The 21,571-nt window shown below is 47.4% G+C and overlaps 1 protein-coding gene across 1 annotated transcript; it reads left to right on the plus strand.

The window, feature by feature from the left end:
- The first annotated feature begins 691 nt into the window (after nucleotides 1-691).
- GABRQ (gamma-aminobutyric acid type A receptor subunit theta) lies at nucleotides 692-16,301 on the plus strand. Its single transcript, XM_007183566.1, has 9 exons — nucleotides 692-840; nucleotides 2,901-2,989; nucleotides 8,130-8,197; nucleotides 9,850-10,070; nucleotides 11,866-11,948; nucleotides 12,468-12,605; nucleotides 13,149-13,301; nucleotides 14,503-14,746; nucleotides 15,479-16,301. Exons 1-9 carry the CDS (start codon nucleotides 692-694, stop codon nucleotides 16,299-16,301), a joined length of 1,968 nt encoding a protein of 655 aa, XP_007183628.1.
- The last annotated feature ends 5,270 nt before the right edge of the window (nucleotides 16,302-21,571 follow it).

The raw sequence follows: 21,571 nt of genomic DNA on the forward strand, positions 1-21,571 counted from the left end.
GCTTTGTCCTGGGGACCCAAATGCGTCCAGCTCTATCAGAACGTAGATTCAGCCAGGGCAGTCTAATTACCTCACTCCCTCACCACAAAAAAACAGACTCCTGGGCACACGGTCTTCCAAAAGAAACGCACATTTTGCATTTTTGCAGAGAGAAAGAGCAGGACCCACCGGGTGCCCTAGGTGTGGATGCATGCCCAGCCCCCCTGCAGCCGATTCCCCTCCCCCTCCCCCGGGCCGGCCCCGCCCCTGTCTGTGTCTGTTGCGAGCAGGGGGACGACTGCAGAGGCCCGAAGGGGCGGGGGCGGGCGGTGCGCTGGCTGCGGGCGGAGGCAAGAGCGCGCGCCTTTTTGTGCGGCTCCTGGCACATGCCGGATTGGTTCTGCCAGTGCTACCGTCGGAGTGGGCGGAGCCAGCCGGGCGCCAGGCTGGGTGGCCAGTCGCAGCCTGGAGCGGCCGCAGACGGAGCGCACCTCGCACCTGCCGGGCGCGTCCTGAGGGCGCTGCGTCGGGCAGAGGTACTGGAGGACTGCTCCCCCTGGGTCCTGGGCTCCGGTCCTAACCCCGCGCTCCCTGCTCCCCATACTCTCGCTACTGTCTCCTTAGAGGCGACTCCTAGCGACCCCGCAGCTCCCTCTCTCCCCGCACTGCCCACACCCCGTCCCTCTCCCCGGCGGCGGACGGCCGTAGCCACATGGGCATCCGTGGGACGCTGCGAGCCGCCGTGCTCCTGCTGCTCGTCAGAGCCTGGCTCGCGGAGGGCAACGACCTGAATCCCGCCCCGAAATTCCACTTCGAGCTCTCCTCCGCCGTGCCCGATGTCGTCCTGGACCTCTTCAAGTGGTAAGCGGGGGCCGCCAGGCTGGGCATGGCGGCGACAGGAGAGGACGGGCAGCCTCGGACCTCTTGGACGGAGCGGGCTGGGGAAGACTTGGACCCGGGCTCGCCGAGCCCTGGCGTGCGGGCTCTGCCTACAGGTCCCTGGAGGTTGGTGGGATGGAAGTGGGGGCCGCCGGGGGCCCTGTGCTTCAGCCCCCCTGTTACTGCGGCGCCTGACCTGACAGAGCCCTGCGTGTGCCCAAACTGCAGCCCTGGGGGGTGGGGGGAAAGATGCTCTTACCCCAAGGTCTGCCATCCATCCCCGGGGACCAAGGCCCCTAGTAGCTTTTCCCAGTCACGTCCTTTGGCACCTGTAGGATTGGGGGATGGGGGTACAGGGTGATGAGAAATTCACAAAACATAGACAGTAGAGACACCTGTTTGAGTCTGGATTTTTTTTCTATTCCATGAGGTGCGTGCGTGTGTTCCTGAATGTGTGTGTTGAGTAGTGAGGGACCTTTTCCCATGCTGCAGATAGAAATTATTGACTCAACCTCATCGTAGCCCAGACAGTGCGATCGGTGGCTGTGTAGCATATAACCTTGTGGCCTGAGATGGGTGCATTTTTGTACTTGCTTCCTGTGAAAACATTTGAAGATGAGCTGTTTGATTTCAAGTTTGTTTGGGTCTGCAAATAACTGAAGAGATGTTAAACAGTCAGGCTTTACATGTAGATCACATGGAAATGTGTATTTGTGGTGGCCACAGATCCTGAGCGCTGGCATATAGATAATGTGTGTGTGGTCCTAAACAGGCAGAAATGCGTTGCTTTAATTCAGGAATCATTCATGTGCACAGTTTGAAATTTTGTCATTAAAGATGATGAGATTTTTTTTAAAAGATGATTGAGAATAATTTTTTTAAATGGCAAACCAGAAATGAACATGTATTAGGAAAAGGGGGGATAGTTGGGCAAGGTTCCAGCAGACAGCTCTGCAATGTCCTCAACCCAACATACCAAACTGCGCTAGTGAACACACACACACACACACACACACATACACACACACGCGAGAGAGATTTGCAGAGGCTGATGTTCCATAGTCAATGCATCAAAGATCCTAAGAGTCATAGTGATGCCCAGGGCCTATTCTCATTCACAAGCCCCTTTTGGGGAAAAGAGCCCCCCATGAAGGACTAGGTGAATTGGGAGAGCACATCAGAGACTTCTGGAAAGGCCAGCTCTCTGCGGGGTTGCGCTGGGTCCATTTACATGTGCTCACCCAAGACACGTCTAGGCTGGAAGCACATGCTTAGCCAAAGAGATGCCTGCTCCAAGAATACATGTGTTTTTGAGGACAGCCCTGAACCCCAAGAATCAAAAATGGTGATTTATGAGGGTCATAAAACTCTGCTACATGAGCAAGGCTCTCTCTCTGTGTCATATGTAATATGCCAAATCTTAGAAACAGAGGTGTACAAAAGCAAGATTCACATAGACGTGACAACAAAATGCTGGCCCTAGCCTAGGTAGGGGAAATGTGACTGAGCTAGAGAACATAGACTGGTGGGCTCAGCTCATGGGAGTACTGAGGGTGAAAGATGACCTTTCCTGGGGCAATCAGGTGCCCCTGGAAAGAGGACTCCCACCAACCTGGAAAGCTGCATCCAGGCTGATGGTAAAGTGGGGCTCCTTAGGGGGTTGAAGTAATACGTTTATGTGAGGGCTCACACCTGCCCACACCCTCTCCTCTCCACTTCCCCTACAGTTTCCCCCCACCCCCCCACCCCCAGTTCTGCCTGGTAACAAGGATCCAGTCTTTAGGCCCCACGCTTTGGATAAAAGCTGGGGAGGAGGAGGGGGAAAGAGGAGTCTGCGTCATGCTGTGCTTCTGGCTGACTCACTGCAGGGACGGAGGGGAGCGGGGAGAGACGTGTACATGTATGGCTGTATATGTCTGCATGTGTGCAGGAGGGAAGGCCCTGGCAAGTTGATGCCTGGGGTGCTCTTTGTTGTTTGTTTTCTGAGAAGCAGTGTGGCATTCACTGATGACCAATATTTACCAATGACTTCTCTGTTTCAGCAAAAATTGTGCAAATGAAGCTATGGTTCACAAGATTTTGGACAGGGTGCTGTCGAAATATGATGTCCGTCTGAGGCCCAATTTTGGAGGTAAGACACGTCCAGATACTAGAGCTGAGACACAACAAGCCAGCCCCACCCAGTGAGCTGACCAGGAGCAGTCCTCTAGACCGGACACTTGTGCCTCTCCAAACCCCACCTTCCCGACCCTGCAGAGACCTGTAGCAGAGCACTCCCAGGCCCCCAACCCCCAGGCCTTTCACTCTGCCCCTGGAATTTCTCCCACTTCTCTGCCTTCTAATGCAAGAGGCCTCTGCCCCCTCCACACTCCTTTACAGTGGCACGGAGCCTGAAGCACACTCCCTGGGGTGGCTGGAGAAGCACTAATCACACCAGGTGTGCTTCTCATGCTAGAGTTTTCTGCTCCATCTATGGGGAGGACACGTGTTCCACCTGTGAACACATTCTTTGCACCCTGGGCACTTACCCCATTCAGCTGGCTTAAAACTAAGGCCATGGTCTTCTCTGCCTAGTTTACTTCACCCACCTGGGTCCCAGGCACTTCTGCTTCTGGTCCCCCTCCCCAAGCCTTCAGCTCCTACCAGGTTCAGTTTATTCAACACACTGCAGTCAGCGTGATCTTTATGAATCCCACCTGATCACCTCAGGAACTTTTGATGGCTTTATTTAACTGCAAAATAAAATCTAAACTCCTTAGCCTAGCACTCAGATCTTAAGCACAAAGATGAGAAATGACAAGGAAACTGAAATACAAACCTCCAGGAAGCCAATACATCAATTTCTCCTCTTATTTCTGCCTAGCCTCACCTCCCCCCACCCCTGGCTTTGGAAAGGGTGACTGGCTTCCATCACACAGCTTTAAAGTGACAGGCAACCTTCCCCGACCCCACAGAACAGGAATAGCATTCTCTGGCTGAAGGGACGCCCAAGAAACCTAGACCAAGGACAGACAAGAGGAAGGGTGCATTAAATAGACGTTAGTCACATTTTGGCTCAAAGGAAACAGAGAAAGAGCTAAAAAATAGGGCGGCTAAGTCAGAGAAAGCACTCTCCTTCCTGCAGGTGGTAGAACTAGACATCGAACCTAAAGGGTTAATGAATGCTAATATTCACATTTGTACCTATGAATGAGGTCTTCTGAATACACAAAGCCTCCACCCTAAAGGGCACACAGCTGTTACCACTTGCCTTTGTGCTAGACCACTGAGGGCTCTGTGATTTGCCTAGGGAGCCCCCTTGAAAACCAAGTTGATCGCCCTATGCCCTAGGTTTGGAGGTGGGACATTTGACTGGTATCCCATTTGCTGCTTTGCTTCCTCCAAGTGTGAGGGCAGAAGGCCGTGCAGTCCCTGGACCCAAGGTGAGTGTGCACTGGGGACTGGGAGGCTGGAGTGGAGAGGGCAGAAGGTAAGTTCGTTCATTATAGGAATTCAGGTGTTAGGGCACAGCGAGCACTCCATTGCATGACACTGGTTTTGGACCAGTTGCACCAAGCAACAGTGGGTGTCAAGGGTGTAGCTGTTACATTTTCTCCATTCATTGTTTTCCTATGTCTCAGCAAAAGCTAACCAACAGCCATTTAAGTACATCAAGCACATTCTCCCCACTGCTTCAGGTTGCCATCTCTGCAGGCATCCGGGGCTATGGGGACAGAACAGAGGCAAGGACCACCCCCTGGGGATTGTCAGGTGAGGCTGGCCAATGGTATCTCCAAGGCACCCCACAGCCATTTTTTTAGCTAACTTGGATTTGTTTACACCTGATGCCTAACCTCCTGGGTTACCTAAGCTTTATGGGCATGCACACCTGGGGAGTATGGGAATAGCTGGGTCCCCAGTTTGGCCAAACAGTAGATGAAGGTGGGAGGGCAAGGACAATGCAGGACCTTCTAGCATTTAGACAGAAGGAGGAACTACAGGCTCTAAGTCTGGGGCTGTTTTATTGGGTGGCGGGGAGGCAGTCAATTGGAGAGCTGGGCCAGGGGGTTTAGAGTTGGGGTAGCCCATGACTCCCACTAGACACAGAGTCAAATTTCCCTCTGTGTCTGAAGTTAAGTAGAGTTTCAGAGCTTAACACGCAGGCCCACACGTCCCCCACATGCAGAGACATGACCTAACTGTGGTTAGGTTCAAATGGGAGACATTACTTCCTTGAGAAGAGAAGGAGGATGAAGAGGAGGAGGAGGGGCCAGGGAAAGTTAACAAAGCTGCTTCTTTCTGAGCAAGAGAAGTGGGACTCCATAGTGCTGCAAAAGGCAGGCCCCTAAGGACTTTGCTTAGCCCATCACCTGGTATGACATAGGTGTGGAGTGAAAGAATAAATGGGACATCTTCATCATTCCTTCATTTACCTCCTCTTCCTCTGCTACTCTGATGGATGCGAGGGAGGAAGTAGAGTTGGGGTAGCAAAGTTTCCAAGAGGGAGGGAAGTGATTACCCCCTCCCACTTTTTCTGCCTTCCTGAGTCCATCAGGAAGGACAGCGACGGGATATGGGACAGAGGCCATCACCCCAGAGATAGCATTTAGATACCTGACCTGGAAGCATCTTGTTCCCCTCTGTTATCCTTGTAAGGATGTGGGATATCTTAGCTAAGCTCTTGTTCTGACCACTACTAGCACATAAGGTATTCCCTCCTAATTTAGGTGGATAAATTAGAAAAAGATCCCAGGTCCCCTTCCTCCAGGCCACAATCCTGGGCCAAGACTCATGCCTTGGTGAGGGGAATGTGGACTGCACTTCAGTTCTCACTTGCCTCTTCAACTGGGAGTCTTTGGACAAAGCTGAGCCCTGGCACTTTAGGGTTCGGGTCCCCAGGATTCTGCTGTAAGTGATTGGATTGCCTGAGTGACACAGAATGGTCTAGGATTATAAGTTTGACACTAGAGTGAGGTAGTTGAGGGGATGACTGCCTGGCCCTTCTGGGGCTTGTTGCCTGCGTAACACAGCCTCCATCCTCATCTAAACGCATGTGGGGAGCCTGAAAGGCTGTAATAAAAAAAAACTGCCTTTCTAGAAACCCCTGTCACTACATAGCGATCATTCACAATAGCTGTGAATGCTATGCCTTCACACAGAGGCCCATTTACTTCTCAGCTGCCATTCATACATGGATTCCCAATAGCACTTTGCAGCTCAGCTTCTAGGCAGCCAGCCTGCAGTGAAGCCAGCAAGCTGAATTGGAAGCGTCACACGTGTTTCCATAACAGCAACGTGATGTAATACACATAGAATAATGGCTTAGCTGTGAGGCCCGGTGAAGAGAGTTTTGAGTCAATGAGGAAACAATTAAAATGTATTTTTCCACAGTACTTTATAGTTTAGTATATATTTGCACATCCATTATCACATTTGAATGGGCAGCACTAACACCTAGTCCTGAAAAAGAAAGCCAGGAGGCAGAAACAGAGACACACACACACACACATGCACGCATGCACATGTACATGCACAAATTCAATCACAGTTACATATTAACACACACAAACACCCTCACCCATGTACTCACTCACATGAACACACAAATTCACTCACACACATATACACCCTCACATACACTAACACACATGCTCACACATTTGCATACACACATGAACATGTTCATACATTCATTCTCACACAAACATGCTCACATACACAAACACACTCACAAATTCATTCACACACCCACATACATCCACATGCTCATGCTCATGCATTCACTTATACTTGCACACAAACGTCCCCACACATACAAACACAAATTCACTCACACACATAGACACACACACTCACACATGCTTTGTCATTCACACACATGAACATACCCACATGTTCACTCACACATGCACACACACACAAACATGTTGACACATTTACCAACTCAGAAACACACGCACCTGACATGCTCACACATTCACTCATACCTCTATAGTGACATGCTAACACATATGAATATGCTCATGGGTTCACTTGCACGTCAGCATGGTCACACACTCACTCACACACAAACACACTCACACATTCAGCCACACTCACATGGACAAATTCACAGATTTTCTCAAGCACATAAGCATGCTTACATACACCCACACTTACACACTCACAGTTATAAGTGTGATGGGTGTGAGTGTAGAAGTGTAAACATTTATCACACTTATCACTTGCATGTGAACAAGGTCACACACACAAATACATTCACATATTCACACAATGAACATGCTCACTCACACATACATACAGCCATAAGTTCACTTACATTCCCAAACACAGCTTTACACACACAAACATAATCATGCATTCACTCACACATGGACATGCTCACAAATACACTAACAAGTGAACAGGCTCACGCAAATAACCTACATATCCACGCCCACACAATACACTCAAATACACACACATGCTGACACATTCATTCACCCAGAAATGTGCTCACACATTCACTTATACAGAAACATGCTCACATACATGAAAACACTCACAAATTCACTCACACACATACAAACAAGGTCACAAACACACCCATGTTCACACATTCCCTTGCACATTAACAAGCTCACATACACTCACACAGTCACACATTCTCTCATACGTGATCACACAAACACATTCACTCATAATTCACTCCCACACAACACACTCAAGCATACAAACATGCTCATGCCTTCTCTCACACACAGACATGCTCACATACACTCATGTGCACACTGACACATTCACCTGCACATGAATACATGCACAGATTTACTCAGGTATGTGAACATGCTCACATACACTCATGCACACAGCTCACGCATTCATTCACACAAAAACACACACTCGCTCACACATGGAGACACTCACATGAACTCACACAAATATGCTCATGCGCACCACAAATCTTGCTTTGGGGCTCATTGCTCTTAAGTTTTTTATCAAGAAAACGTTTAGAAAAAGAGTGCTTCATTCCCTTATTTTTTTCTTCATTTTGGCCTGACCCTTTCTTTTCAGCATATTGTGAGCCAGGCCCTACCCTAAGTGCTTGGCTTGCATTAACTATGAGATAAGTGCTATCATTATCCCCATTTTACTCATGAGGAAACTAAGCTCAGAGAGGTTAGGTAGTTTATTCAAGGTCACATAGCTAGTAAGTGCCAAAATGGGGTTCAAAGTTCAGGCAGTCTGGCTCCTGAGTCCATGTTTTCCCCTTTTTCCTACCCTGCATGTAATAGTGTCTTCCTGTATTGTAGGTGCCCCTGTGCCAGTGGGAGTATCTATCTATGTCTCCAGTATTGAACAGATCTCAGAAATGACTATGGTAAGTGTGTCAGCTCCAGCCATGAGACAAGGAGCAGGGTCATAAGCCTGTTGTTCTGACCTGCAGCAGAGGCCACATGGAGGAACACAGTAGGTTTTGGAAACTACAGCCACCTGAAATTAAAAATAAATAAATCCAGATGTATTACAGACATAAAAGTGAACGGCTTATGATGTTTTTAAAATATAATATAGGTTATTCTTTTAGTGTCTTTGAGATAGGTAAGGACTTTTTTAAAAAGATACAGAAAACACAAACTATAAAAAGAAATACTGGTAACTAGACTGTATTAATATTCTCTTTAGCCAAAACTTCTGGCACTTCTGTTTTGCAAAATAAAAAAGCAAAATGAGTATGACAAGTTTGAAAGGATAATTCAGATTGGACTAAAATATTTGCAACACAAAGGACTGGTATTGAAAATACACATAATTCCTGTGAATTAATAAGAAGAATATTTTTATTTTTTTAACATCTTTATTGGAGTATAATTGCTTTACAATGGTGTGTTAGTTTCTGCTGTATAACAAAGTGAATCAGCTATACATATACATATATCCCCATATCCCCTCCCTCTTGTGTCTCCCTCCCACCCTCCCTATCCCACCCCTCTAGGTGGTCACAAAGCACCGAGCTGATCTCCCTGTGCTATGCGGCTGCTTCCCACTAGCTATCTATTTTACATTTGGTAGTATATATAAGTCCATGTCACTCTCTCACTTCGTCCCAGCTTACCCTTCGCCCTCCCCGTGTCCTCAAGTCCATTCTCTACGTCTGCATCTTTATTCCTGAGGAGAATATTTTTAAAGCAATAGAAAAATGATCAGAAAATTTAAACAAGAACTTCGCTTTTGTGAAGAAAACCAAGTAGCAGATAAACTTATGAAAAGATGCTTGACTTTATTATTAATCAGTGAAATGCAAAATAAGACCACAGTGAGAACCCATTACATATCCACCAGACTAGCAAAAAGTCAAAAGTCAGACAATACCAATGTTGGCAAGGCAGGAGCATTGGGAACTCTTATCTGCACTTTATAGGGGTATAAACTGGAATTTTGCTTTATAGTTTTTATTTCATTGCGATTTTGATATGTATGGTGTCATCACATAATAATACACGTAGTCTATTCATATAAGGGAATAGTATCCAGCAGTGCAAGTGAACAAATTTTAATTACACACATCCACCTGAGCAAACACACAAACATAATGTTGAGTGAAAGAAGCAACTTATGAATACATAGAGTGTGATTCCATTCAGAAAAAAACTTTAAATAAGTCCAACTAAGCAATATGTTTCTTAGAAATAGATAGACAATAAAACTTAGGAAAACATAGAGAAAAAATAGAAAAAGCAAGGGATTATTATCATTAAAATCTAAGATAATGGTTACTGCTGGGAGGTGTGGGAAATATGTTCTGCAAGAGACACGTTGAAGATTGATAGTTATTGGGAACGTTCTATTTCTTAACCTGAATTTTAACTATATGGGGCTCATTTTATTATTCGTAACATTGAACACTCTTACATATGTTTCGTTACGCATCTATATTTAGGATGTATTTCATACACCTGCATACACACAAACACTGAGGACAGAAAGCTGGGCAACCTCACTTACAACTAGGATTTACCTTTCTTTCCTCAGGACTATACTATTACAATGTTTTTTCATCAGACCTGGAAAGATCCACGTTTAGCATACCATGAGACCAATCTGAACCTGACCCTGGACTATCAGATGCTTGAGAAGTTGTGGGTCCCTGACTGCTACTTTCTAAATAGCAAGGATGCTTTTGTGCATGATGTGACTGTGGAAAATCGCGTGTTTCAGCTTCAGCCAGATGGAACGGTGCGGTATGGCATCCGGTGAGTTTCCCCAGGGACCTGGGGATCACCGTGACAGCCTACCTTCTTCCCACTAATTATCCCATGAACACACTCCAAGGGACACACAGAGGAGCCCACTGCTTTCCAAATCTCTCTTTCACTGCCTCCCTCACTCAGTAGTCAAAGTGGAACCTTCAGAGTTTCCCACAGCCATCCTTGGCTGTCCTGTCCCCATGCCTTGGCATATGCTGTTGCTTCTGTCTGGAATGACCCGTTCCTCTTTCCACAAGTCTGAAGCTTTCCCATCCTTCAGTCCCTAATTCAAATGCCCTCTTTGTCAAGAAATCATCTTTGATACTCTCAACTGGAAGAGCTCTCCCTTGCCTTAGCATTGAATGTATATTCTGTTAATTATTTGTGTCTTTTCTCTCCCATGCAGTGAAGGAGGGGGACTGGTCTCTGCCATTGATCATATATGCAACATGCAGGGGACCCAAGGGTGCGCAGTGTGCGTCTATTGCCTATGGCTTTGTACAAACAGAATGTGTGCACACTGGAGCTCCTCACTGGCCTATTTATAGCATAGCAGACGGTCACCAAAGCCCTCCGCACAGCCTCATCTCTTACAAACCGTCTCTTAAGACAAGCATGAGACATAAATTTAGCTCAGAAAATTTCTCCAAGAGGTAGCTACTAGGGTACAGCTCTTTCTCTGGATCTCTTTCTCTGGGGTGCTCTTGCTGTATCCCTTTGTTTCCCTCTTCTTTCTCCATCCACTTTCCCATGGACCAAGGCACTGGAGTCAGAGAACAACAAAGCTTACAGGGAACAGGTCACTGGTCACAAAGGGGGCCTCAGCTGATTAATGTTCATGTAGAATTCACAGAAGGGAGAGAAATACACACACACACACACACACACACACACACACACACTACCCACTGTACAAAATGGAAATCACTTCAAGAGTTGAAAGGGACAAGGGTGGTATCAGCAACTGGGAAAGGCAGGACAAGGAAGGGGCCAGAGCTTCCCAGCTGGGGCTGCAAAGAACTTTTCTAATTATCCTCTTCCCCATTGTTCACTTCTCCCACTTCCCCAGGTCTTCCAAGATCCCTCCTCAGATTCCTCTCTTGGACCTACCACGTGACAACTTGAAGTCCCATTCCATAGCTCACCTCAGATATATTAATCCCTCCTATCCATTTACACCCACTGGCATTTTGCTAAGCCCCAGTACCCTCATAAGCCGATGCACAGAGATGGGATTGCTGCCGGAGCAGCTCCCATGGCCAAAGGTAGGCCGGGGCCACTGCCCACATCGGTACCCGCATGCCACACACAGGCACTCCACATCAGATCTGGTGCTTCAGCTGCTTCAGTGTAGCGGTTTCCTCCTGACAGCTTTGCTGCTCCTTCAGCAAGAAAGTCCTCTTTCTGTCTCTGCATTCAGTTTCCTCAAGGACCCTTCCCATTCTGACACCCTGAGGTTTCCTGACATGCCATACATCTGTTGTCATCTGTGTAAGTCCTACCAGACATTTGGGTGTCTTTGTCACATACAAATTCCCTCTCTCCTCCTTACACAACTGCAACTCATCTTTCCTCTAGGAGGGAAGGAAGAGTGAGGGGTGGGGGCGGGGTGGGGAGGAGAAAGAAGGAAAGAAGAAAGGGAGGGAAGGAGGTCCCAGCTCTAAGGTGGGCAGTGTGGGAAGGTGTTAGGTGGGTCAGTCCTTGGGGTGCCTCTTCCCACCCCACCCCTTCAGTTTTCTCAGGAACAGTTACTTGCCTGGGCTTGACTCACTTTTCTCTTCCTTTTGCTTTTCCTTTGCAGACTCACCACCACAGCAGCTTGTTCCATGAATCTGCAAAAATTCCCTCTGGACAAGCAGACCTGCAAGCTGGAGGTGGAAAGCTGTACGTATGTCTCCCAAGGCCCCTTTTTTCCCTACCTGGGGTTGGGGCCATGAGGAAGCCAAAGGCAAACTTGACAGCGAGAGGGCCTGCATATCTCCCCTACTCCCTTCCTCCCCCATTTCTCTCTCTCCCAGATAGAGAGAGAGAGACAGACAGACAGACAGACAGACAGACAGACAGACAGACAGAGAGGGGTATATATACATATGGTATCAGGGAGAAGGTGGCCTTTAGGCTATAAAGAGTCCCATAGGGAAATGTGCCTAGCTATGGGAAAATTGTGCACAAGCTAATGGGTAGGAGCACATCTCTTTGCTGTGCTTTCCTTCCTGGATAAGAAACTTCAAACTGAGAGTTCTCTTTCCATGTGCCCCCCTTCCCTATGCTCAGACCCACAAAACACAAAGGTACCCCAATATTGCAGGTTCCAACTATCCTTTGGTTTTCACAAGTTCCTCTGGTGTGAAATCTGCCTATGCCTGCTTTCTGAGATTAACTCTGTTTCCTTCCCCCTCCTAGATGGCTACACAGTTGAAGACATCCTATTATACTGGGAAGGCAATGGGAATGCCATCCAGGGTACTGAGAAACTGCACATCCCTCAGTTCAGCTTCCTGGGAAAGACGATGACTAGCAAAGAGGTGTTTTTCTACACAGGTGGGCCTGACCCCCTCCTTCTCTCCTATCTCCTGTCTCTTTTGTACCCTAGGAAACTCCTGGTGACCTCTGCCTTTGACCTCTAAACTCTCTTCTTCCTTCTTTCCTATTCCGTTCTTGTTCTGGACACCTTCCAAAGCCCCCTTCATAAAGTCCCAATGGCTTACCCTCTGCCAATGAGGAAATGTGCGTGGAAACAGTTGGCCAGGTTTGACACTCCACAGGCCTCCTTCCAGGGCCAGCCTCTCCCCTTCCATCTGTTGTAGCTTTGAAATATCTCATGTCTCTCCCATTTCAACTTCAGTTGACATGGAGAAAGTGAGGAAGGAAGGAAGAGATAGCAGACTTGCTACGCCATATGGGCCTGCTGACACATGCCATTGTCACTGGCCTTTAGGCAGCAAATGGGGTCAGGTCTGCATACTGCCAAGACTGGAATATTAGAGGCTGAACTGGCCATTGGTTTCCCCTCCATCATCCTGTACTTTACTCTGAAAATCCCCTCAGCCCTACCACCCTAATACCAGTGTGTCTCCCTGCCAGGTTCCTATGTGCGCCTGATAGTGAGGTTCCTGGTCAAGAGGGAAGTCACCAGCTACCTTGTGCAGATCTATTGGCCTACTGTCCTCACCACTGTTGTTTCCTGGATATCATTTTGGATGAACTATGAATCCTCTGCAGCCAGGGTGTCAGTAGGTAGGTCCTGTTCCCATCCCAAAAAGGAACCTGGGTTGTCTTGCTCAGAAAAAATTTGAGAGTAAGGAACAGTGTGTGACTGCACAGGCAAGGAAACAAGATGGGACCTAACAGGCACGCTACAGGTGCCCAGCCAATCCACAGCAGAGAGACCAACATTGGAGACAGATGTGAAAAAAACATCAGGGTTGGGATCTTGGTATGTTGGGTCCAAAGTACCAGAATTCATTATTTGCTGGATACATAAATGAATGGACAAGTCACAAATTTAGACCAGAAATGCAACACAATAAACATTGATTAAGCAACATATCAAAATGCCCAATTAGGCAGCAGAGGGCTTCTAGATGAGCTGCCCCTGGCAAGTGTCTAATGGAATGCTGAGACAAATGCTATCAGAGTCCAGAGGAGGAAATGACCCAGGTAATGACCCAGGTCTTATCGGCTAAAACTGCACCAAGAAAGTATTGCTCAAACTGGGTTTTGAGGACTTCCAGGAGGGTGCCTGGAGCACAAGCTGGGGAAGTGGGGAGAGTAGCAGAAAGACAGCTTGGGCTGACTTGGGAAGCACTTGCAATTCCATTTTAAGCAGTTGGAACTTCATGTATAAGCAACGGGGAGCATCAGAGGCTTTTGAGCAGTACCAAGGAGGGGCCTAAAGAGATCAGCTCCCAAATTTATTTGGTCCCACTCTGCAGAATGCCTGTGTATCCCAGACCCTGGTCTGCTTTCTCCTTCACCATCTTTGGGGCAGACTTTTCAGCCTCCTTCTTTAGAAGCACACGCTAGGCTAAACCTTTATATTTATGTAATATTTTAGGGGTCACAAAACCTTCTGAGGGATGGACTACAGGAAAGCTTACATACTAGCAGGCAAAAGGGGAAAGGACCATCATAGGGCAAAATGGGGCTGGACGTGTAAATCACTGTGAAACCATGGCTGGAGATTTTTGACTTGATCCTAAGAGCAATGGGAAATCACTAAACTATTGAAGTACAGGATGGGTGTAAAGATGGGGGAGGAGAAGCAAAGACAGCAATTGAGCCAGGGCCCTAAGCCTGGTAAGCTAAAGGCCTTTTGCTGAGGGCCCTCCCAGTCTCAGAGATGGCCTTTGCTCCCTTCCAGTGGGATGTGGGCCTGATGGCTTGCCAAGAACTTCAGCCACCTGAGGGGACTAACCCTGTGCTATATTGTTTATAGGTTTGACTTCAATGCTCATCCTGAACGCCATCAACTCACATCTGCGGAATAAACTCCCCCAATTTTCCTGTATCAAGGCCATTGACATCTATATGGTCGTATGCTTCTTCTTCGTGTTTCTGTCCTTGCTAGAATACGTCTACATCAACTATCTTTTCTACAGCCGAAGAGGACCTCAGCGCTCTCAGAGGCAACTCAGAAGAGCCCAAAGAGTCATGGCCCGCTACCGCTACCAAGAGGCGATGCAGGTTTGGCTTTTTGACTGACAATCTGCTTTCCTTGAGCACTTCTTAAACCTAAGATTAGCACTTGACCCTTTCAAATTCCTTAGCTCCTTTAATCCTCATACAACACACACACACACACGCACACACACGCACACACGCACACACACACACTCCAGATAAGAAAGAAGTAGAACAATTTATCGTCACTCCTTTATATGTTGAGTCATTGTCCAAGGTCATAAGTGGCAGAGCTAGATTTCCCAAGACCTTTGGGCTTCACATCCGGTCTACTTAGCATGCCTCCAATGGCAGGCAATGGAGCCAGAGGGAAAGGGAACACAGGGAAGCTGAAAGGAAGAGACACCAGAGAGGCTGACCTAACCCTCCTTCCTTTGCTCTTTTGACTCCGAAAGCCATGCTGAGTCTTTTGCTGCTGGCAGTACGTTAATGTCCCTCCTTTACAGGGAACTTACCCCCACCTGCCTGAGGAGGTCTTGCCTCTGTCCACTACACAGCACTCCAGAGGGAGCAGCTGCCCCAGGGGGGCAGCAAGAGCCATGAACTTCCCTTGCATGCTAACAGCCTCTCAGTCCTGTTCCTCAGCACCTTGCACACAAGAGACCCCAGGAAGAAGAGGTGGCTTTCTCAGTGGAAGAGCCCATCAGTCATGTTACAGGTGCTCATGAGGAAAGTCCCCCACCCCCATGCTCCCCGAAAGTGATTGTTCATGCAGCATTCGACCTCATGAGTCTATCCACTGTCTCCTTAAAGGATGACCAGTTTCACATAGAAGATGAAAATGGCTCTCCTCCCTCCAGACGGGTGTGGGCTGGCCTAGCAAGCCAAGAAAGCCTCGGCTCTTTAGCCTCCATCTCAGAACAGGCACCTCTGGCTTCCTCAGAAAGCCTCAGCTCACTGTCTTCTCTCTCGGACCAGTCCTGGCTGGCCACTGCAGAAAGCCTGAGTGACCTCCCGTCCACCTCAGAGCAGGCCGTGCCCAGCTATGGCATTCACGTTAATGGTATTGATACTGATGACAGTGTTATTCCTACTGAAATCCGCAACCGTGCCGAGGCCCATGGCCGTGCTGAGACCTGTGACCCAGAAGACCCTGAAGAGAGCTCCGACTCCAATGAGAGCCAAGACCATGGCCCCAGTAGGAAGCATCTGCTTGTCCACGGCCGGAGGCGTGTGCAAGAAGCAAACTACGAACTTGAGGAGATCCGTAACACCCTTGATGAGATCCATAGCACCCTTCATGACATTCGTAGCTTGCCTGATGACGTCAGAGTTGAGAGTGGCTACCTGGACCTTGAGAAGCAACTCAAGTGTAATGTTGACAGTACCTGGAGCCTTTATGGTAATGTTATGGGCTTTGATCCAGACAAGAACAGTAACTCGGAGTCTGATGACGGTTCCCCCCCAAGCCCTGGGTGCTCCTTCAGTAAAGGGTTCTCTTCCAAGCTCTTTCACCCTGACTACATCCCTAAGGTCGACCGGTGCTCCCGGCTCCTCTTCCCTCTTGCCTTTGTGGTGTTCAACATTGTTTACTGGGTGTACCATATCTATTAGTTCCATAGTGTCCCAGAGTGACACTATGCTCCTTTCGGTTCCGTTTTACCTTCTTTTCTTTTTTCATTTTACTTTGTGGTTATTTGGGCAGTTGAATCAGTTCCACCTTTCTCTTTATAAACATGAGGTGGGGAGTAGTTGGAAAGGTTGTGTTCTGGCTGGAAGGAAAGGGATTGAGGAGGAGTTGGAGGTAAATAGCACATTGATTTCCCTTTTCTTCAGAATAGTATCACGTTTTCAAAGCCTTCTAACATCTAATAAGCACAGAAAAGCCCCCTGGAAATGGAAATGTTTAGAAGACAGAGAGGAGCCAGACTGGGGGACAGAAAGGATCCAAGCCCTGTACACAAAAACATTTCTGGGGGCTTTTCTGTCCCACTGAAGCGTTGAGTTTTCTTTTTCATTACTTTTTTCTTCTTTTGTTTTGTTTTTTTTTCCTCCTAGGGATTATGGTCCTTGCTCACCCTCTGCTTAGGGTTTTACAGGAGAAAGCCAGACTGGGTTGGGGAAGGGCTAGCCATCTCTTACAAATGCAGGCGGCTGGCTTTGGGGAACTTGGGGGATTTTGAAAGTGCCTTTCCCCCACTATTTTTTCTGTTGTATTTTGAGTGTGGTGTTGTGGTGCGGGGTTGGGAATGGAATGTGGGTGGGTGGGTAGGGGTGCTGAGTGAAATGTCAGGGTAAGTGAGAGAGCATGTTCCCAGCAGGAGCTCGCAGAGGGTGAATGATGTTGGGTTGGAGATTACTCAGATTGAGGCAGCATCTTTGGAGGGATTGGAACTTCTCTTGCGTATATTTCTGCTTCAGAATGCTTGACAATGGGGACTCAATACATCTGTCTAGGTCACGTGCTGAGTTGATCACTAGACACAGTGCAAGCATTTGGTGAATGAAGACTAGGGTTTGGAAAGTTCACCATCTGATCTAGAATAGCAGATGAACAACTGTTGTGAATCTGTATACTGATTCTTTCTGTTTGTCTAGTGCATAGTAAGTGTCAACGAGCTTACCCACACATCACATTGTTGAACCCTCACAAGAGTCCTGTGAGCCAGGGAAGGCAAAGTAAATTGTCCCCAGTGTTCTGAGGGGGAAAGAATGGAATTTATGTACCATGCTTGAGGACATGAATCCAGGGGTGCTCTTCCTTCTTCTTGTCCTCATAACTCTGTCAGCTGAGGTGCTCCCCTGTCTCTCCTCCCCTTTACAACAGGGGGTGCTTCATCAGGTTCTGCTTATGTGCCAGGCATCAGACCTCATCCTACAGCACCTGGAGCATCTCTGCAGAAAGAGACCAGTGACCAGCCAATGAGTGTGAACCGAGCACATTGAACATGGGCACTGCCCACCTGATGGGGTTCCTAAGGGAAGTGGGCAGTAGCCTGCATGCCAATTTGCCAAGCAGCTCCATTTCATTGACAGAGGAGGTGAGGGAGCAAGATTCGCCAAGCACTCAGCTTATGTTCCTCCTTCCTCCATAGGCAGCCTCTACTGCAATCCCTCAGCCACCTACGCTTTTAACCGTGTTGCTGTATTTGTGTTTCTGTGTATACCTGGGTGTGTGTCTGCATCAAGGTAGTTCTATGTGCACATACAACCAGTTGAGAAGCTGTATAGTTCTATGTACATCAGTGTAAATCTATATTGGTGTGTACAAGATTGTATATATAAAAACATGTAGATGCATATGTGTGTGCATGTGTGCACCCCTGTGAAAGAGTGTGTAAACTTATGACATGTATGTGTGTGCTTGTGTGTACACACATGGGTGTATTCTGCGTGCATGTGTATAAGTGCATGTGTGCATACCTATGTTTATGTATCTGATTTGAATAGGTGTGAAAGGAAATATGCGTGAAAGCATATGCATTCCCTTTTGATGGCTCTTCTAGAACTACCAGAATTCCCTTGGCCTGTTCCCACATAAGGGGGGTCGTATTTGGCCGGGCTATTTAACTGACCGTTTCTTTCCAATTCCCTTGTTCCGGGGAGCAGTGTCTCCCGGTCCCCATCCACTCTTCTCCTCCTCCCTCCACCCATCTGTGCTGTCTCCTGGATGGAAGACGCAGAAAAAGTGAATGTAGTCCCAGGAAGTGAAAATTTAGTGCCTTGAGGTAGGAAATGCTCGATCATGGGCTAGGATGGGAGTTCAGAGATTTTACTTTGTCCTGGAAGGACGTGTTTGGGAGTAACAAAGGTAGGGGTTGGGGTGGGGAAGCCTTGAAGATGCAGTAAGAACAAAAATATGATGTACACAATGGGGTGGGAGAGCTAAAGAGCTGGAGAGGGCGTTGTATATAGCCTTTATAATTCATCCTTTTATTATAATCACCTTGTAAGTCTGACACATGTCAGGGCGGAGCCAGCTGCAAGCAGGTGGGTGATATGAGGAAACGGCTCAGGGGATTGGCTGCTAGCAGTTGGAGGCAAAGAACCAAAGGGCACTTCGGTAGCCCATCCTGGGATGGTTGTTAGTTGCACTTCAGCCTTGGATTTGGATTTGGAGGCCAGAGCTCCCTCCTTCCACCCACTCCAGGGAAAGAATAGTCAGAGGGGTGAGAGGGCTGACCAAGGAGAGAAGTGCAAAGGAGCCCTCAGAGACTGACTACCTCAATCAGCCCAGCTTGTCTCTTCTTCTTTTCTATACACACAGCATACAAATATAGCATCCTAACACACCCACAGAGACCTACACAGTAACACATACATGTACACACACATGAGCACTCACCTTCAGCAGCATATACATATATACACACAGATATGCACAAACACATACAGCCACACACACATATGTTCACACGCAAAATCACACGTTTACCCTCATATCCGCAAACAAACACACACATACACACACACAAATCTTATGAGACAGCTAACAACAAGAAAATTGCTGCTGGAATGTCAAAGATAGCCTCTTTCTTTTTGGACACCCCTCACAGAGAAATCAGGTTTGCGGGGAGAGCAATGACCTCACATCTGAAGCTCCCATCATGGCTATTGAAAGACTTGCTTCCTGGGGCCTAAACATTGGTTGATTGATTTGGATTTGGGTTTCCAGGACCCAGGAGTGCCTTTGAGCCCTGCAGGAGGCAAGCAGTTCATTTGGGAGGAGATCATACAGATAGATTGGAGGAGTGGGGACAAAAAAAGAAGATTTTAAGATGTATCTGGCAGAAATGCTCAGGAAGTCTTCAGAGCGCAGAGGAAGGGCAGAGAGGCCAGTTGTAAATCTCTCTACAGATCCATGTAGCTAGATATAATATTATACTTTTAAAAAAGAATACCTTGCCCTAGTGTGCTGCAATGAGAGCAGTTGAACTACTGCGACTCACACTGTGTGAGAGTGAGTGTCAAGGTGAGGCGGAGGTTTGGCAATGACACCTTATCAGAAACTTGAACCTTTGAGTTTGCCACAGAATTGGTCGTTTTAGCCTGAAAATTGCCAGATCTCCCCTGTCTCGTTCTCTGTGTGTTCTGTCGTCAGTGTCGTGGTTGAGCCCCACCCTTAGCTGCCCCCAGCTGTACAAGCACGTCGTCCTCCAGCTGGCTGCCTACATCCCCTCCCACTCCTCATCTCACACCAACTAACTCAGTCAGAGAGTGTTTGTGGTGACAGAGAATTTGGAGCTTGGGCAGAGGGAAGGGTCTTGCTTAGTCTGGGATGGAGCAGCCCGGACTTTATTCGTCTACCCACCTTCTCTTTCTTTTCCCCCTAATATTGCTCCTCTACCACTACCACGGGAAGGAGACCTCTATGTCTTTAATGTGTCAGTTTGTTGTGGGGATGTGTGACACGATTCCTACGAAGTTCTTGCATGTGCCACTGTGGGGCACCTTTGCAGAGATAACAGATGATCTCTTGGGTCTTACTGGAGCTTGTCAAATGTATTCTTACAATCCATGTCATCTTGTTAATAGCAAGGCTGCAAAGTGTTTGCACCTTTAGAGCTGAGTTTTGCTGAGACTGTGGCCATTCCTAATGAAGTTTCCTTATTCTGTACATAAAAGAGCTAATCCTTTGAGCTATTAACTAATGAATGCATTCACTAAGCTATCCACCTGCATGGTACCCTGCTGTGGTGATGACCACCAAAGGAAATAGTGACTTGTCCTACTGAAAGTGCAGTGTGTTTGTGTAGGTTGTATCGTGTCCTGTGATCAATACGAAATCTTTATTATCAGTGTTAGGTTTTCAGGGTAGGGAGGGGGGAGGGCGTTACAGTGTCTCCCTGATATACTTCAATTATGAAATACCCCCAGTTGGTCAGGGTCACCTCTGTTGACTCAACGTATGTAAGACTTTGTACCCACCATCTTGCCGGACTGCATCTCCGGGTTCAATAGTCATCAGCGGAAGTGAATTCTTCAGAGGGTAGCCAAGGCAGTGCCATTCTGGAAGCAGATGAAATACAGTAAAACGACACACGGGCAGGTCTTCAGGAGTGGTGCTGGGCCCAGGCAGTGAAAATCAAGAAAGAAGACCAAGACCCATGTGTCCTGGATGGTCTGTCTGGCAAAAGGGCCCAGAGCAGCAGAGAGCCCCCAAGATGACCCAGTTCCCTCTTTGTCCTCATTAAATACACATTTTTGCATGAAAAAGACCTCGACCAATCCTGACTTTTAAAAAGGAAAACATGAAGAAACATAAAATTATGCTTCTGAAAATATGCTGAAATAAAGGTTTGTAAATAGCCAAAAGGGGAAAATAAATATATATAATTGCAAATACGCATACATATGAGTCATTGCGTTTCCTCTCTATTATGTTGGAAGGGACCTTCATCTGGGTCCAGGAAGCCTCTGGCTTCCATTCATCACCTTTGCCTCCCCACAGCTTTGCACACCCACCTCCCCATACCCTGGGATATCTGAATCCACAGTTTTCAAGAGGAGGGGAAATAATGATGTCACAGTTGAAAATAGTTTATGCTTTTGCACAAATCATTCTAATTATTTAAGACAAAAATTTTAAAACACGGCAAGTCATTGTGGTGTCAAATACAATGTGTACACTTATTTCCATTCGGGGTGGGGGGCTGGGGGAGAAAGGTCTTCATAAAGAAAATTTTTAAAAATCTCCATTACCAATGCGGATGTGCAGAATAAAAAGCAAGAAAGCCCTGTAGAGGTGGGAAGAACGGTGTGCTCAGGTTTTAAAAAGTTTGCAGAGTCACATTAAAACATCCTGTTGATGCTGCAGAAGGTCATTGCTGTGGCCCACATTTGTCAGTGTGCCCGCCTCCAAGCACCTTTTGTTGAAAACCTTG

Source organism: Balaenoptera acutorostrata, chromosome X (assembly GCF_949987535.1).
Source record: "Balaenoptera acutorostrata chromosome X, mBalAcu1.1, whole genome shotgun sequence".
NCBI lineage: Eukaryota > Metazoa > Chordata > Mammalia > Artiodactyla > Balaenopteridae > Balaenoptera > Balaenoptera acutorostrata.

Bases quoted from the DNA above. Each gene is read 5' to 3' on its own strand.
- GABRQ (XM_007183566.1), top strand. From the start codon at position 692: ATGGGCATCCGTGGGACGCTGCGAGCCGCCGTGCTCCTGCTGCTCGTC. The intron at 10,071-11,865 runs GTGAGTTTCCCC...TTTCCTTTGCAG, and splicing joins ACGGTGCGGTATGGCATCCG to ACTCACCACCACAGCAGCTT. The intron at 13,302-14,502 runs GTAGGTCCTGTT...TATTGTTTATAG, and splicing joins TGCAGCCAGGGTGTCAGTAG to GTTTGACTTCAATGCTCATC.